The sequence below is a fragment of the Pholis gunnellus genome (genome assembly GCF_910591455.1).
Source record: "Pholis gunnellus genome assembly, chromosome: 6".
NCBI lineage: Eukaryota > Metazoa > Chordata > Actinopteri > Perciformes > Pholidae > Pholis > Pholis gunnellus.
In genome coordinates, this window is record NC_136532.1 from 11772390 (window position 1) to 11791486 (window position 19097).

At 43.2% G+C, this 19097-nt stretch overlaps 1 protein-coding gene across 1 annotated transcript; it reads right to left on the bottom strand.

Annotated features, from left to right (window-relative positions):
- Positions 1-751: 751 nt before the first annotated feature.
- On the bottom strand, positions 752-18009 carry limk2 (LIM domain kinase 2). Its single transcript, XM_079161426.1, has 16 exons — positions 17777-18009; positions 17459-17555; positions 11968-12103; positions 8518-8627; positions 7931-8116; positions 7569-7674; positions 6192-6406; positions 5909-6092; positions 5708-5794; positions 5401-5532; positions 4868-4924; positions 4615-4680; positions 3129-3303; positions 2991-3046; positions 2519-2676; positions 752-2083 (listed from the first exon to the last, which is right to left on the bottom strand). The coding sequence occupies exons 1-16, from the start codon at positions 17790-17792 to the stop codon at positions 1870-1872; spliced, it is 1995 nt and encodes a 664-aa protein (XP_079017552.1). The 5' UTR covers positions 17793-18009; the 3' UTR covers positions 752-1869.
- Positions 18010-19097: the final 1088 nt, after the last annotated feature.

Genomic DNA, 19097 nt, shown 5'->3' on the forward strand with positions numbered 1-19097 from the left:
AAGGTAAGAAGTACAAGTAGGACAGAGAGATTTGAAGATGCTTGTAAAAACAAACTGCTACAGAAAAAAAAAAACCTGTTAAAAGGAAGTTTGGATCTCTGGATGTTATTCAGTGGCCGACATACACTTTGATAGTGAACCATTTTTGATTTATTTCTGATTAATAGACTAGATTCACCTTTATTTACTTACAGCTCTATTTAAAAGGTGCTAAAAGAAGCAAATAAACAGACAATGTGAATCCTTTTAAGGTTAAGATTAAAATAAACAATTTAAAGTCTTCATTAAGCTCTTTTATCATTACATCTCTACAAAATGTGAAAACTGGAAGATGCACGTTACCAAAGTGAAGTCTTGAATCTGTTTTTGTCTGACCAGCAGTCAAAGATATAAGTATAAATATACGGTATGTTATGTAACAGAAAAAAGCAAGAAATTCTGTTGGGAAGCTGTAAACAAACATCTGATTTATTTATTTTCATTTCTAACAAAGACAACTTCACTTTAGTCAGAATTGGAAGTCACTGAGGTCATTAATCACAAATTTCCCTGAAAAAATAAAATAATATGATTATTTCAGTTTGTCATTTTTGCAGTGATCAGATTCTTTGTAGGAAAAGAAAACCCAGTTCCTTCGTTTGTTTCTACAAATGATTTAACTTTAATCCTGAATCATATAAGGAGAGCGGATTATTAGTACACTTAACACTTTTACTGACACGCAAAATTGAAGAATCACAACAACAAAAAACCTACTTCAAGGTTTATTTATGAAACACTACAGTGATATAAATAATAGTGGTTACAACTGGTCGTCAGTACCTTGCATGATGACAGCAAAAAGGCAAAAACCTCCATAGTGAAAAAAAATGTCTAAAAATCTACAAATCTAGAGTTCCCATTAGAAAATGTCATGTGATTAGAGGCATGATATGTACATATTTATATACATCGCTTCAGAGAAAAAAAATCCAGTTCTTCTGTACAAATCAACTTCTTATGGTCAATATGTGGAGTGATTATGTCTGACAATTATTAACAGCCCTACTTTCCATTAGAGCTTCTGCCCCGGTTTGATTTAATAGGCATCAGGTGTTCAATAGAACCGTTGAACAAAATGTGGCAAAACGTTAATTCATCATCATTCTAAGAAATTAATACAAATCGTTAGTCTACAAAGTACAGAACCATACTTGTAACCATCTCGTCAAAAATTTGATCAGCGGGAAAATATCCAAAAAACGTTCCTTCGCCATCTTGAGCCAAATCTCAGGACGGTGAAACTATTCGCAGTCGGTGTGTGTTTGTTCTTCCAAAGCTATTTTAAGTCACACCTGTTTTCTTCAAGCTGTGCCTTCTGTTTATTTGGACCTGTCAAGCAGCCGGACTGTGGAGCATCTTTGTTTGCTTTGCTGCTGAAGTGGAGTCCTCTGGTGGACAAGGACTGATCTGTGCATTCCACTCACAGCACACCACAATTCAGAGCACGAAAAACAAAACCGCCGTCACATCAGACTCATCGAGTCTTTTTAACATGGTCGTCTTTTGTCGGGGGAAAGGACCAAAGAATGTTGCATATTGTCTTTATACACCGTAAACATTAGTAAAACCCTGTGTGTGTGTGTGTGTGTGTGTGTGTGTGTGTTGAGTGGGGGCTTAACAGGGTAGAACTAAATAGTAACCAACACTAGTCCTTTTGAAATGCGTCTTTCCACCCCCGTTGTAGTTCACTGGCACTTTAAGAGTTAAGGCGCCACACAAGGAGATTGGTCCAGCTACCACAGGTTATCCAGTTTAACACAATTTCCCTCTTTTTCTCATCCACAGTATTAGTGCAGCAGTCCAGAGGGGTCAAAGGAGGCGCAGGTCCTAGGTGCCACTGCCTGTCATGCTGGAAGAGTCTGGAGGGGCTGCTGTTGGGCTTAATGACTGCGTTGTGCTCTGGGATGGGGAGCCGTCCTTAGCCATGTAGAGTCGACACGCTCTCTGGTGAAGTTCATCCAGTTCGGCTGGCAGGGGGATCCCCAGCTCCTGGTTGAGGGACAGAGCGTCAATCCAGTCCTCCAGCTTCTGGAAAGGTGGGCTGAGGGGGGGAGGAGGAGGAGGAGGAGGAGGAGGAAAGAGCACACAGGGCACACACAGAGGGGTTTGAGGTTAAAGCTGGACTGACGAGGTTGAGAGAGAGAACATGAGGAAGCAATCTGGCAGCCGAGGCGTGCCCCAGTGCAGGCATGTCGACATGGCATCTGTTGTTAGCAAATGTTTTTCTCTCCCACAGCTTCTACACACTCTTGAGATCAAATAACTGGCACAATATCTGTCCAGGTGACGGCAGACACGTTGTCTCATGTGGCCATTTGAGTGAGTGATAAATACCTTTATTCACAACATATTTAACAAATCTACATTTTTGCTGCAACAAGCTGTTGATTTGGCCTTGCTCAGGTTATCAAGGAGCTGCTTATCATAATAAAGAAAGTGCAAGCTCCTATCGGACACACTGACAGCAGGTGCTCACCGGTTGTCTGGGGTGAGGTCGCAGCAGGCTACGGTCAGTGGGAAGAAGGCTGGTGGACAGTCTTCAGGGAGAAACTTCTCCACAAACTTGCCAACGTTCAGGCCAAAGTCCAGAGTCCTGGGGAGGCACTCGGGATCTGCATAGACTTTTCCAATGATCTGGATCATAAGACAGAGGTAAGCGTCAATAGGTAGACACACACCTTTTCACTGAAATATCAGCACAGGCCACAACATGTTTCAGCCCATTAACTACAATGGTGTCTACTTTACATGACGTCCTAGGATTTCTAAAGAATTGGAAGTGCTTTTTAGATCTGTAGAGACTTGAACGTTGCTCGGCAATGTTTTGACGTGGGTATGTTGTCATGGTTTAATAATACAGATGTGAGGAGATCGAGGGTTCTAGCATTGCAATCGCAAGCTATGTTTTTATCAGAAAATCAAAGCAGGTAATCCGGGTAGTTTCTCACCTCACAGAGAACAATTCCAAAGGAGAAAACGTCCACCTTCTCGTCATAGCGTTTACCTGAAACCACATCAAGTGAAAGGATAAAGTAAACGCACAGAATTAATTATCTGCTGTTCATTTAAGTTGGTCAGCGGCTCACCATTTAGCATCTCTGGAGCCATCCAGTAAGGGTTTCCCACCACAGTGTACCGCTTCTTTCGGTCGATGCGTCTGAACACCCTCTTCTTAGTGGTCGGTTTTTCAGGTGGAGGCTTAACTTTGTCCTCTAGTATGAGTCGGGACAGTCCAAAGTCAGCAACAACCACATTGTTGTCCTGTTGAAAGATGACGCTTCATGGTTAGTTTCACTACTTCTTTGTGTAACTATTTCTTTTGAACTCTGTACGTGAACATTCAGAACGAAAGAAGCACGTTCGTCTTCTCATCAGCCTTTAATTCAACGCCCCCTCACTCACTAGTAGAAAAGCTTGTATCTTATTTTATTTAGATTATAAACTCATCAGATGGATTATCAATATTCTAACTAACAGAACTCAGACAATAGTTAAGAATTGTCGAGCATCAGAATGAATTATTTGTTTGTTGTTCCACTGGCTCACCGCAGGGTTGTGTTCCTTCTCCTCTATTTTTATTATCTTGTTGACGTGTAGTAGTTCATATTGGAATAAAGATATTGTAACATTTGCTGACGACATCACACAGACTCATAATGAAAGAATTTGTGGACTGGTGCAACAGATCTTTTTGGGGATTTAAATGTATCCAAAACTAAAGAAATGATAATCTCTCTCTTTTTCTTTATGGAGGCAGCGTTTGGGCCCCTTTGGAGGAGATCAGAGAATATTGACAATGTTTTATCCTTCTTGCATTGAAAGGATTTGAACTTTTTCATTTGTCTGCTGGTTTACATCCTGTTGCCAAAAGAACAAGAACTGGCTGAACTGCAAGGTGTTGTTAACCTAAAGTTCTAAAATCAATGGAAAAACACAATGATCCCTAGTAGTTTAATGTTGAGCAAAAAAAAGACTATAGAAGACCCAAACATGTCGTCTTTGAGCTGCTGCCATCAAGACGGCAGCTTAGATCACTTGTATTTAAAACAATCGGGAGGAAGTTTAGTTTTATTCCAGAAGCCATTTGACTTGTAAACAACCTCAGTACAAGAAACGGTCAGTTTACCTTGTGCATCGACTGATAACTGCACTTTTAACCAGTCACACTTTGACCTGTTGGATATCGCTGCTACTAATCCTTGTGTATGTCTTTTTAACACACGTGTCATACTTGTATTTTTATATTGTTTATTAAATATGTGTAAATGAAAGTCACATTTTTTGTTACTCATGGAGGAAGAATAAATGCTTTATAAAATCAAGGAATCATAAATATAGTAAAAGCTCTTTGAGACTCTCGTAGAATCTGCTAAAGTAAAGCAATATTGTTTTGAGTTCACAGTAAACTTAAGAAAAGGTTTACAACTATTCTTGTCACAGGGCTGGGAACGTCTTTCACTCACAACTGGATGAACGCCAACTTTCATGAATTGTACAAATCGTTCCAACCCTTTAATCCTCTTGTTCGGATGTTGTGATGTGTAATGGCTGATACGACGCCATGTCACCTACCAGTTTAACCAGGCAGTTGTGAGAATTGAGGTCTCTGTGTATGATGCTCATTGAGTGAAGGTAGGCCTGAAACAAAGAGGGTAAAATTCACTGTTATGTAGTAAAACCTTTCAGCACTATCCACACATCATCCGTGACCGACTGCATCTCTAAGGCTTCCCCTGTGCCATAGAGCACATTTACAAACAAGGCAGCTGAAAATAGCAGCCAAAGATTTCACTTATAGTAACGTCTTCACAAGAGGCCAACTCACCATGCCAGAGGCGATGCTCCTCGCAAAGCTCACCCTTTGCTTCCATGGAAACGGATCCTGTTAGTCCCGAGTAAAGACACAAAAACAACAAGAGAGAGAAATGAATAGAAGATCCCTCAGAGGCCATAATGCAGAACAGAAGTAAAAACAAAAATGATTTAGCGCCACAGTAGAGACAGGATAACAGTATTTAACAGTAAACAAGATTAACCCTCAAAAGCGGCCCTCCTCCACCTCCTACATATCATTAAAACTCTCTCCCTCCCCTCATTTGGCCGCGCACCGAACTGAACTGACTCTCAAAAAAGCTGTGGGAGGAGGGGAGCAAAGCTCTTTAAATTTCACCTGGAAACACTTTATACAACTTTTCTCATTCCACGTCGTGGCCACTTGTCAGCCAGCCCACTAGAGAGAGCCGAGTTCCCTTCAGGTCAGGCCCCCCCCCCCCCCCGTCCCACACGACTCCGAGCAGCACACAGCTCTTTCTGTGGCCACTGAGGAGGGTTTTAAGTGAATCAGCTAGTTAAACTCACCGTGTCTCGGATGAAATCTTTCAGGGTGCCTCCCTCAATGTACTCAGTTATCAAATTGAGCCGCTTGTCCTTGTACAGCACACCAATGAACTTCAACACGTGGGGATGTTCGAGGCACCGCATTACTTTGACCTGAAGATTAGGCAGAAACAGAGGTAGAGTTAAAAAGAAGGAAATCAGATCCATGTTTTCCCATAAGGCAAAACCCTAAAAAAAAAAAAAGGAGGTACAAAGAAGTAATTGTGGGAACCAGTGACATGCTTTCAGTTGCGAGTAATAAATTATAGCTCCGTGCAGAATTACCAACCTCCTTTAGGAAATCCTTCTGAGTCTCTTCATCACAACGGATCAGCTCCTTCATCACCATCACTTCTCCTGTGGCTTTAAGAGTCACCTGTTGGTGGGACAAGGCAACATTTGCATTACTTGAAGCCCACTGCATGATGAACATGAAAAAATAAAAGTCACGAATGAAGTTAAATACACGGATGAGAAGTTGGAGGCTGACCTTTATAGCCTGCCCGAAGAAGCCTTTTCCTAAGATCTCTCCGTGGATGAGGTCACATGGCCGGAAGATGCGATGGGAGCTACTAGAGGATCTCAAGGATTCAGAGCGCCCGATGTTTTGGGTAATAAAAGGCATCTCTTTAGGAGAATTTGGCCCTGGTGACTTACATGTGCTGTTACTGCGCCTGGAGAGAATAAGGTTGATTAAAAATGATGTACTCATCTCTTGTTCATTACAGACCTGTGATATGTAAGCAGTGTGGGTGTTGGCTACTCTAACATACCTCAAAGACCTTCTTTTCAGTGTGCCGTCATCAACCACATCGGTTCTCTCCAGGACCGTGTTAGCGGGCGAGGACAGGCGCATGCGGGACGTGGCTGGGACTCCCAGATGGGTTCTCGGCGACTCCAGTCTGAGCCGGTCTAAACGCTGCCTGACTGGGTCATACTCCATCAGTAGCTGCAGCGTGTGACTGGTGCGGTGAATAAGATCATCCACCTGAAACAAGAGTTAGGGTTGAAGGAGTTTAAAGTGATTCGTTGCTGGAAATATAATCACACTCTTCCCGAGATTCCTACGATTTCTCAACATAATTATAATTAAATTTGGACTTAAAGCTACTATGAGGAACTTTTATTTTATGTAGACTTTGGCGGCCCCGGTGGACAAAGAAAGTGGTAATGTTTTTAGGCACCAGAGTCCCTTTAGAGAAACCAGACAGTCGGCTACGCTCAGTCCTGGTTCTGGTTCTCACTTCCCTTCAGCGGGCCCAGCAACACGGCCCGGACCTCAGACAGCGTCAGACCTCAGACAGCGTCAGACCTCAGACAGCGTGGTGTCAGTGTTCGGTCCCAGTGGGGATCGGCAGAGCAGCGAGGCGAAGCTCTGCTCCTGGAGACACTGCAACGAAGCCGGATCTGGGTCTGTCCACGATGGGCTGGTCGCTGCCGGAGCCCGCGCTGGAGTCTGAGTCTGAGCACCGAGTTTCTGGTGAACGTGTATGATTTCATGTGGATTCCGACCCAGTGGCACCGATGACGAGCATTAAAAAGAACTATATAGAAATAGACTTCTCGTTGATGGTCTCGTTTAGAAAACAGTATTAAATAAAGACGGTTTCATAACCAGGTAAAAGTTCCTCACATACATTTTAATTATGGATATTTAATCATAAAAACTATGTTCTGATTTACTCATGTAAACACTGATTATAACCTTCATTAAGGCATAATTCATTGCAAGACTGTTGAATTAAACTGCAATAGTTTTCGCTAAGTGTACCTAATAAACTGGCAACTGCCTACATCTACAAGGCAGAGAGCAGAGGAGTTGGATTCGTTTGTAGGACTTGACCTTGAATCAGATTAACAGTCAAAACTAATTAAAATGCATGACTTCATTTTCCAACGTTTGAGATTCTAAGTGCAGTCACACCACATACCGTCCGCTCCCAGCTGAAGAATGTATAAAGGACGGAGGAATGTGAGGAATGCCAAAGAATACATTAGCCTGCGTTGTTGAACAAGAACATAGCTTTGCAAATTGCACTCAAGGAATGGACTTGCCCTTAATAGCGACACTAATTGGCTTCCTTTGACAAATCTCAGATCGCATCTAACTTCATGAGTGTCAGAGGAATGTGTGTGAGGAATAAACCCACCTCCTCCTGCATCAATGTCCCCACAGGAAGGCCATTAATCTCCAGGATCCTGTCCCCAACATGGATGGCATTTCGGACTTCTGGACTAATGAGCATCCCTCTGACTCTGGAACAACACAGTACCAACAGCTATATGTGAGTATTAGCACTATAGAAGGAAGGTAGAAATGGTTAAAGAGAACTGGGTCACACTCTTACATCCTATTAAACTATCAACCATTCTTTGCAGTGACACACACACACACACGCCACTGTCCTGCCCTGCTATTTAGCAAACCCATAATCAGTTTCACATTGCTCATGCTGCCCCCGCATACCAGCAAGACAGGTAGGGAGAGCAGCCTCCATCGGGTGCCACTTACTCTTTGACTTGAACACTCGCTGAGCCGCTGACGTCCCTCAACACTGTGACGGAGAAGCCCCTCTTGCCGTTGGCTGCAGAGGGCATGGAGATGAGGGTCACGGTGTGCGGCAGGGAGTCCAGCACGGACTCGTGGGAGCACTTTTCCAACATGGGTGTAAGAACCACCTGCTTGTAGCACTTTCCACTGCACACAACAGGAACAAAAGGGGGTGAACCACTGCATGTGTGGACATGAGCTTGTCGTTAAGTTACTTTTCTATGATAATAATGAATAATAACTTGAGGTTATAAGTCCATCTTTGAATAATAAACTCACATGTTAACTAAAACAATACACCCTTCATATCAGAGTAAGAACAGTGAGGAGGTCACTATGCATAAGAATGAAATGCCATTCAACTATATGGTTCCTAAAACAAGCACAAACTACTTCAAGTATTTTGTAACCCTGTGACTTCAAACCTTTACTTCTTAGCGTGCATATTTAGAGAGATATTTCAAAGAATGTTAACCCACAGCAGAAACTGCCAGCTGCTTGTGTCTACATTGCAAACAGCTTTGGAGAGGATTGTGCAGGTGTCTTACCAGTAAAGTTTGGACCGCTCAACTAAGGCGTAGGTGTCCCTGTCCTCAATCACCACCTTGCAGCTCAGACACAAGAAGCACTCCGGGTGATACTTGTGTTCTCCGGCCACCTGGAACCACAAAACAAAAAGGGTCGATCTTCAAAAAGGTCCGCGTGACTCGAAGCGGAGAGAAGTAAATATGCCGACGGAGAGGCTGCAGTCATGTCCTGCTTTGCTCCGCTCGTCAGTGATGAGTGCGCTGTGCCGAGTGTTGCTCTGTGCCTTCCTCCCGCTGTGAGCGGTGACGCAGTCGTGAACACCTGCTTTGCTCTCACGCTGTCTGGAATCTGCTATGATGTCACCTCTCTATCTCCAGGTCTGAGCCACTCGTCTCCCTTTCAACCCCCTGAAAACACCTCACAGCCTCGTACTTTCTCTCTCATCAACGTCGCCCGATTTCCCTTTCTGAAATGCATGTTGCTTGTTAATACGTCACTCTCTCGCTCACGCAAGATGAGATAATGTGTGTAACCAGGTGCCTCGGCACAGACAATGTTGATTTCAGGTTCAATTATGAGATCAAAGTTTGAGGCCTACATGTTAAAATGTGGCTCAGTGGATAATGTGAGGAGAGAGAGGGAGGAAGGAAAAACTTTAGGTCTGACAGGAAATACAGGAAGACTTTCCTCAATACACACAGGATGTGTTCCATCAACATACTAACAGAAACATCTAAATGATATACAGTATTTACGGTGAGTATACAAGACATTATCATACCAAATAATACCATACGTGCACTATTGGATGTTAATCAAACTCCAACTTTATATTTATAATAATTCATGAAGCGGTTTTCTGAAACATTCATACTTTTTTTTCAATTTCTCCAGCTGTGAGCAGCTCCTCCATTGCCTTAAATAATGTCCATCACAGAACACTTGACTAGAAAGCATCTTGCAATGAGGTCACATACATTTCCAGAGCATTGCTGGGACCACGGCCATATTTCAGCTCAACCTTAATTTTGATCTTTCACTGAAATCTTAAAGTTTCATGACTGCATCATGCGACGCTATCAAGGTCACAAAATCATTACCAGCTGGCACAGTAGTCAAAACTGCTTCTGTTATAGTTGTTCCCACTGAAGCCGGTGTCTCCAGGACCACGTTTTGCCGTGATGACGACACACACACACACACACACACACACACACACACACACACACACACACACACACACACACACACACACACACACACACACACACACACACACACACACACACACACACACACACACACACACACACACACACGCCGAAAAAACAATACTGTCACAGCTAGTAAAAATCGAGTCGCATTGAAAGTTTTGAGTATACGTCATTTTGCCCCTATTCTCTAAACTCAAAACCTGCTTAGAATTAGTGTGTAGTATGGATTAAGGACACATCTAGACTGTTTAGTTCTCTGCAACTTCAGCCCACTTAAAAATAGTTGAAACCAATATTTCTTCCCACATTAGCCACAGCTCTGAGTCAGTGAGTCAGTGCTGGGAAAGGCAGTTGCTACAGAGAGATTAGAGAGACGTCAGCCAAATCATTGTGACATCTCAGGAGTCCTGTCTGGAACTCCCTGCCTTCAAGCCAAGAGCAGAAACACCGCCACCGACCGCACTCACAACCTGCCCCGGGCTGCAACGGCAAGACACAGGGCTGAGCGAGACAAGATCAAAGTGAAGAACAATTAGGTCTCATTTTGGAGAGGTCGAAACATGACAGCAGATGAAATGCTCATGAGAAACAATTCCTTAAAATACAACCGTCTTAATCCGATCAATAAACCGTCCACTAGTTAAAACCGGGACAAAAACAATGGTGTTCTGGACTTGAATGCCGAACAAGCAGCAGCGGCTCTGCTGACGGGCCACAATGATTCTCTTTCTGGCTTGTGCACAATCAGCTCTGCCAAAAACACTTGGCTTCACTGGCTGATGAAGCAGGAGGCCAATACTAAATAGAGGAGTCCATTGTGTGTGTTGCTTGGTGGCAAAATGAAAAACTTCAGTCTGGCTCCGTGTTAGACAAGTGACCCCAGAGAGAGCTGCCGCTGCCACCTGAATTTCATGTTTCAACGTGCCGATATTTAAATCACAGCTGGTTGATATTTGGATTAAATTCAACATACAGCAGTTTCTCTGCTGCCAGATTTGACTTATACTGTTATGTATTGGTGACTTTAAATCTACCTTGACCCAGTGCATAATTATTACATCATGGTTCCAAGGTGCGTTGGCCTTTACATCTGGCTGAATCCCAGTTTCCCATTCCAAGTTTCTTCAAAGAAAATGTGTTTTTTCTTCTTATAAGTTACATATTCTTGGAGAGCCTTTGTAGCCGAGTGGTTACAGCGCTCGCCACTTTACCGCAACCTCCCGGGTTCAACTGGGACCTTTGTAGCATGTCATACTCTCCGTCTCTACACTGTCAGATAAAGGCAAAAATGCAACAAAAAAAAAGTCTTCTTAAAAGTTACATCGTCTGGCTTTAACAACAGATACTCGCTCTATGAAAACTCATTAGTACAGATAATGATGCGAGTGGTGGACTGTGGGCAAAATCGACAGAACATGAACCCCCTCGTGTCTTCCCACTAGACCCTCCGTGTAGTCTGGGAAGTGAACTGTGGAGAACTTCTGTTCAGAGGACGAACCAGTGTGGTCTGGAGCCCAATCCGCTCCGTTCAGCAGCGGCCGCCAACGTAAAGAAATCACTCATCTGTAAATGTAATTACCGCCACAAACCCCCCCCCCCGCTTTTTAATGCGTGTTAGCATTAATCTGAAGCAGTATGGAGAACGTGGAACGCAGAGAGCATTGACACGCTCTGTTGGCGTTCTGGTATTAGTAATAGAGGAGGAAATGGTTGGCAATTGTCGTTATACGATCGTGGCAAGGCAGACTTTGAAAGCCTGCCAATCACATGTCGCAGCCGACTAATAGTTTTGACCCAGAGTTTATTAGACTGAAGCGTCACGCAATCACAAACCAGCAACAGCCTGGAAGGTTGTAATGCTCGTTACACACCAGAATAAAAAACGTGGAGAGGAAAGTGCATAAACACCAATTTAGCATAGCTCGTCCATAAAGTTGGGAGACTAGTGATAAACTAATGGTTATAATCGAAGATATTTAGGAAACACAGACTTTTAAACGGCGTCAAACACCCTGATCCTCCACTTCCCTTCCTACGCTGCATAGCTCCTTTAGTTTAGTCCTCGTGGCCTGGTAAACGCCCATGTCTTTCATATGCCACACCCTCACTTTGTATCTTAGACTTTCTGTAACAAAAGATACTGTAGAAGTGTTTTCACAGGCTGGGTAGCACGTTGACGTGTAATATCAGTGGAGTTCCCCTTTAATCTCAACTGTTGTTCAGGTTTTGGTTCGGCATTAGGTCCAGCAGACTTACCATGGTGGGTCCAGTCATGAGCAGGGAGCAGCCATGGCAGAGCTCTCCAAACTTCTCCCAGTAGTGCTTGCGACAGTACAGCTTGCCTTCCTTCTCATAGTACCAGTTAGTCAGGTGGTCACAGCACACAGAACACCTGAGGAGGTAAAAAGAAAAGAAAAACAGCCCCGGTCACGTCTGCACAGAACAAAGTAGATCAACGGAGGAGAATGAAGAGACGAGGGGCTTTTTCCCCGGCTGTAAAGCAATCAATCTTCAAGGGGATGTATGGCCGAGACTCAAGAGGCCTGGCGTATTATATCAAAGACCTGTTGATCATTTCAAAAGGGGAGTGGTTGATGTCTGAAAGATCCTCGTGAAGCATCGACTCCACTGCTCTCATACAACAACAAGTACTCTGTGGCTCCACTTTGTCTCATACAGGTTCATGATCAACTAATCTATAGCTTATTTCATCTTCAACGAAATGAATCACGTTTGAGAGGCTGGAACCACGGAACTACTTAGCGTTCCACTTGACTTCAATGATAAATCCCTGTATCAAATTAACATTATTATTAGTTTTTTGGCAATTTAATGGTCAGAAAATGTATTATTTGGTTTGAATAAGACACAATGACGCAAGAGCTGAGCGCCACACAAAGACTGAGGGGGAAAAAAAGAGACATTTGCAGTTTGGTAAGAGTTAAAACATTTGAACCATCACCCAAAACTATGTCATCTTTTTTGTATCAATCTCAAAACCTCAACTCCTCATATTACATACCAGTGAATGACGTGGAATAGTAAAGGAGAGCTCGTGTAGGAACCATAAATCACAGCGAGGCTGGACAGGACAGGAACATTAGCTGGGGGCATGTTCCTCACAATGACAGCTTGTATTTTTCTCTCAGTTTAACAAGGTGAAGGTAAACAGCTTGCTCCTGAGATGTGCCGGGTCTTGCATGTGTGCTGTTATTTCTGCAGTTTTACAGTGTGAGGAAAAGAAAGAATCGTACAAGGTGGATGCAGGGAAAGTTGGGTTTTTAGCCTCTGCACGCGACCAATACGGCAGCCAAATACTTTGCTAATTTCCAGCCCTTTAACAGGATCCAGTTGTTTGAGGGAAAACTGCACTTCCACTTTGACAACGACCTACTGCCCGTTAAAACAGGCTTAAATAAATGAGTTCAACCGGGGACAGTGATCACATGATGAATATCAATCTGTCTGCACTCATTTTCAGTCACTATCTACTGTCAACGCTCCAATTAAAAAAGGTGAAATGCTACAAAAATAAGAGTTTAAAAAAGCTAAATATTAAGACTTTGTCACTTTATAGCATAAGAATACTGATTGATCCAAGCTGTCACCAGAGAAGATACTGAGCGACTTAGGGGGAAATCTTCTGGCTGCTACTTCGGGACAAAATGTTCAGCGGGAGGAATGCTGATGTTGCCCACAGACTGGATAGCACCAAAAAGCTCCTTGAACAAGCTGCACTGGTTACGCAGAATGGTGGCGGCGGGTTCGACTGACAGAATACAACCACGGATGAACTCTGTCAGATATTAGGCTGCTGAAATTCGTTTTTTTGTGACATTTCTGCATTCAGACTTTGGAAACAAGAGTTTCTCAACCTTTTGATTTGGCTTGTAGCTAACTTAAGCAAAAGATGCTAACAGAGACTTCGGGTGCAGACCGAAGGACTAATTCTTCCAGATCAAAAATAAAACTAACATAGCAGGTGTGACACAACACGCAGGTTTGCTTCCAGGAGTGCCTGCAATAACAAAACGTTCAACTGACACTTTACTGACTTCCTGATTAACAACTATTTCTAATTCAGGGCTACGATTGTGAGAGCTCTGCTGACGCTTTTGCCTTTCTACAAACGGCTCTCTGAATGCTCACATTACGATGATATTAAGTATATCACATGTATGTCTACAAGTATGCAAGATGAAATGAGAAATATTAGTTTGAGTGGGAATGTGGTTCTTATGCATTTTACAATGATTGCGGGTGAAGTGCTGGCAGCCGCTCTCAGCTGAGCCTCATGCATCGCGTTGCTCGCTGCACTGCAGGTTAAGCTGCTCCAGGCTTATTGACTTTGGGAAAGATTCCAGATAGTTCAAAGTTTTCTGGCAGAAGTTAAGAAAGGAGCCATCTTACTGAGGGAAGACCACATGTTTGTGTCTATTTTGGAGATAATAGTGTGTGTGTGGGGGCCTTCATGTTGATGCACTTTTAACAAATAATGTGTGGAAACAAACAGGCTGTTCTCCTGAGATAAAAAGAAACTTGTATCAAGAATGAACACAGGGTCAGTGTAATGATGACTTCAGCCAGATTCATCACACGATGACGTGATGAGGGTAACATTGCATGAGTAATGGTAGCTGTGCTGCGGTGGCCACAGCTGCTATAAAGTCCACTCATCTGATTTGTGTTTGTCTGTGTGGGAGTGATGTCAAACTATCTGGACGGAGAATTACACAACATTCTATTCCTGTTCATGAAAACTATTTAAATTAGGACCCTAGATCATTTAAATCGTGTATTAATAAGCTTTGTGGAATTCTACAAAACTGTACCGCCTGACCAAGAGCGTGGTTTGAGATATTTCTCTGCCTGACCACACTGGCGGGTTTAGACGGTACATAAATGGGTCACAAGTCTTTAACATGCAAATCTAAGGATTCCAAATCAAAAACGTTGAATGTTATGTTAGAAAATGTACATTTGCCGATATATTGTTATTTCATTTACAACTCTCAAATACGGCCATCGGTATCCGACCGATCAAGCTGCAGTATACACAGCAGCACAGGTAGGATCAGTATCGCCTGCTGGTGACACCAATGAGTGCACCCATACGGTCCAATCAAATAAAAGACACGCACGCACGCACGCAGAGAGACTTGTGAGAAGTGCAGCAGTCAAAGTGGTGTGTATGACATTCAGTCTCTGTGCAGGTGTGGCAGTAAAAACAAAAATGTCCACCGTGTCCTATTTGCTCTAAATAAAAAGCATTCCTTGAAAAAACCAGCCGATAAACTATAATTATTGCCCCTTACGTCCCTATAATAAATCCAGATGAAGTAATGTACGGGTGCTTATAAAAACACCTGACTTCCCTCTAGAGGGACTGCTGGTGCACGCTCAGGTGGTTCTTCAAAGAACAACACAATGGTCCTGCCTACACAAACACTACAAATTAAACATGACTCATTTCCTTATATCCACATTCCTGCTGGAGTGTATTCCTTTGTTTGTAGTTTGAAGTGGAGATAGTAAGAGAGGGACTTCAAGTTGTGGCCTTGAAGACCTGACGAGGGAGTGTTTCACTTAATGGGACCTTATCTGTGGGCGTGTGACTGCTGTGCTGCAAACGTTCCCCACAACAGCCTCTTAGTGGAGAGTGACTATTGTTTCTCCGTTCATAGCACAAGGACAGTGTGTTATTAGACGTAGCCTCCGATTCCTGTCAAGACAAAGACAAGCACCAAGTCTGCACATTGGAAAAGCTAAAACCAGCAAACGTTTAGCTTTTTTTTTGCCTTTGACTGTCAGATTAGTGCAAGTTTAAATTTCTGTCAATGGACTTATCAATTAATCAACTTGTACGTTCTGTATTGCATAACATTTAAGGAAACACAGGTCATAAGAGGTGGCACCAAAACATAAAGGAAGCACTACAATAAAAAAAAATATGAAGTTTCTCAAAATGTATTTGTGGATTCTGTTTTTCTTCTTGTTCACACAAACATGTCGCAAATTTATAATTTCATATCCTAGTGCAGAAAATGAATGAGTATAGAGATCAGAAGGACTAAATATCACCCAATCCTAAAAACATGAAACACAATACTACTTTTGTGGCCAAGTATGATGATAGTATCTGCAGCTCTATACACCTCCAGTGATTGTAAATATCCAGCTTTCTGCAGCCAGTGTCTGAGACGGTGGACTCACGTCTCTGAATCGCCGTCTAGGAATGCGGAGCACAGCGAGAGTGGAGCGTGCCGTTACCTATAGGCCTCAACAACACTGCCAGCTTTACTGGAACACGGTTGACGTCAGCTTGTAAGAATGTTCCACAAGGTGGAGGTACACGGAGGGGAGAGTGGCAGCATGTGGACAATAGACAATAGGGGCACCACAGGGAGCATCACGGTGGAAAAGACATATTTCGTTTTGCCGTACAGTTTTCTTAACAAGCTCAGAGATTAAGGTCTTTAAGCATACTTGTGAGCAGTGATCAGAGTGTGTGAAAAAGACATTTTGAAGCTAAACCCCAGAGGGACAAAGTGCAGTACTGCTTCCCCCACACACGCAAACATATCTAATACCTTTTAGTTTCTAGGGAGTGTAACTAAAGAAGTTTCAGACAAAGATGCCAAATAAATGTGAGGGAGCATAAAAGTACAAACGGAGGGAGAGGATCCGTGGTCAGGACCTCAACATCTGAGAGGATACCTGGAGATGTCCAGATGCGTCACTGGATGAGTGTTTGGAAAGAGTGAAATCCCAGCTCAAGTAAGGAAGGAGGACAATGTGCTGCTGGATACTTGCTCAAAAACTTCAAGAGAGCTATTTCAGTTGTCAGAAACAGACAACAAAGTCAGCAATCATTTTATTCTATTCTTAAGGCTTTTTGGACATGCCAGCAGTCCACCAGAGCCAGACTGCGGTCATAAAAACCAAACATTTTTGGGATAAACTCCATCACAATATGAGGCCTGGTGCTGTGCTCCAATCGGCTACAGTCACAGATCCAAACACCCACTTCTTATTAATCATCTGTTTCATCAGGCACGGTGACAATTCAGGTTCACATGACAAGTCAGCAACAGTTTGATCGAGTGTAATCAGTTTCCTTTAAATCGGAGCCACGTCATCTCACATGAGAACGAGTGAATGTTACCGTTAATCAAGGGGAAACCAAAATGAGCGACACGCCGTGCTGGCATGTACAGGAAGCCACGGGTCACTGCCCCACGCAGAGATGTCTCACTGTGGGGCACAGTGACCCGTGAATGTCAGAGAGCTCACATCAGCTCAAATGTGGCAATCATTAAGCCTCAGGGGCCGAGAGTCTGGGCAAAGTCCTCCTCCTAGTGGGACCTTTTCACTGACCAATCTGTGGTCCACAACCTGGACCGTCCCAGTGCACAGGTCGGTCAGCTGTGACTGTAGCAGCAATGGACATCCCACATGGTGCATTTTGTGCCGAGAGGCACAACACAATGGGGAATTGTTAAAAAACTAGGTCTAGGAGGCCCATGTTGAGGCTACAAGACAGAAGCTTCTGGGGTTATCCACAAGGCCGTTTGTAAGTTCACCCACACAGTGAAAGCAGCCAGCAGGTTAACCAACAGAGCACAACAACAACTGTGTCCATTTCAATGCAAACTGTAACCCCTCTTCTTGCTATGAAAACAACACAACAGAGCTCATTACAGGGGGCAGTGCAGGCGTGTTTAAAACCATGAAGAGGAACACTTACTGGAAGCAGGCGGTGTGCCAGGTGTCCTGCAGGACTTTCATGTGAAACGAGTCTTGAATTTCTCCTCCACATCCCGCACAGTAACAATGATCTGTACCTTTAAGAAAAGACAAAAGTCCTTATTTTAAACTGGAGTAACATTGCATGCTGAAAGACAGGTTCGACGTAGCACTGAGACTGCACCAAAAAAACAAAAACAAGCTGTAAACGTTCAACATCGTGTCAACTGACCGTGAAAAAACGAGAGAGACTACAGCAGTTTGCTGAACGGAGACAATGTCCCATCAGTATAAAGCTACACCATGAGATATTTCTCACCTTCTGGTTCCTCCATCTACTTTCTGAGTGTCGTCGATATTCAAATCCGTTCACAGACGAGTCATACTGAAAGCAGGAGAGCTGCGATGCGCCGCTTCAACGTTTCCTCCCCGTCGTTCAACCAGGACTCTCAGCTCTGAATACCTCGGGACAAAATAACACACACGAATCCCTTTAATTCTCCACAGAAAGAGTAAAAGAGTAACGACGCTCCTACTGGACGAGGCTGCTTCCTTGCCGCTGGCAGGATAACTGACGTAATGCAGTCTTCACATTCCTGTACGGAAAGCGGAAGGGCTCAACTGGAGCACCTGGAAACAGGAGAAAACTGAGGTTTGGTCCCAAACTGGAAAAGAACAACAGTGGCGCCATCTACTGCCAGAATGACCACATTAACTTTCAAAAGCACACAAGCGAGCACGCATTTAACCTCTATTATATGGTTCAATGTATATGCCTTTGAAGGTCCTATAGATCATATAGATATATTTAACTGTATGAATAGTGTGGCAGAGGAAATCATTTTTTCCCTTTACCTCCACATTAATTTCCTACATTATCTGTATTTGTCATTTGTTTTGATTTTAACATGTGTGTGACACACATAAAATGTATGGTCACATTTTTGTTATTTGATGAATATTTGATTTATAATATTTGAACGAATTTCTGTGATTTACCAGTAGGTGGCAGTGCAGCGCTGTGGTTCTGCCTCGCGATTATTTCCTGTTTTTCTCAGGTTAGTAACATGTAAAGTGCACCAAAGATGAGTAATTTGTGTTTTTGTGTGTAACGGTATGCGGTTGGACGCAGCAGCCAGGACGAGCAGACTCCTTTCGACACTTCACCATGCGCTGCCCACCGCACTTTTTCTTATTCGAGTGAATTTCAAATAGGCCCTTCCTTTACAGAAATGTAACATACTAAGTTATCGCTGCTAAACATGATCATTGCACTCAATATGTCAGCTGAATAGTGCAAACAATTAAATAGATTTGGTAATGACACTGCTGTTTTATAAAAACATAAAAGCATAATTAATGAGCAGTAAATCTGGGTTTACAGTGTGCATAAAGCAGAGATGGCCTCCTCTTTTGAACAATGCTGTGTATATTTGACAATGATTGGAACTTGTTTGTACAGTGTACATACTGAAATAAATGAAGACATATTGGACTTCTCAATACATGACGTGACATAATACCAGTGTTGACACTTCTTTTTAGTTACCTGCAGTTTCCTCTTTGAGAGCTTCGTCAACTGACAGTTCGACCTTTTTGCCTCAATGCCTGAGAGAGTTTCTATTGTGAGGGATTTAGTG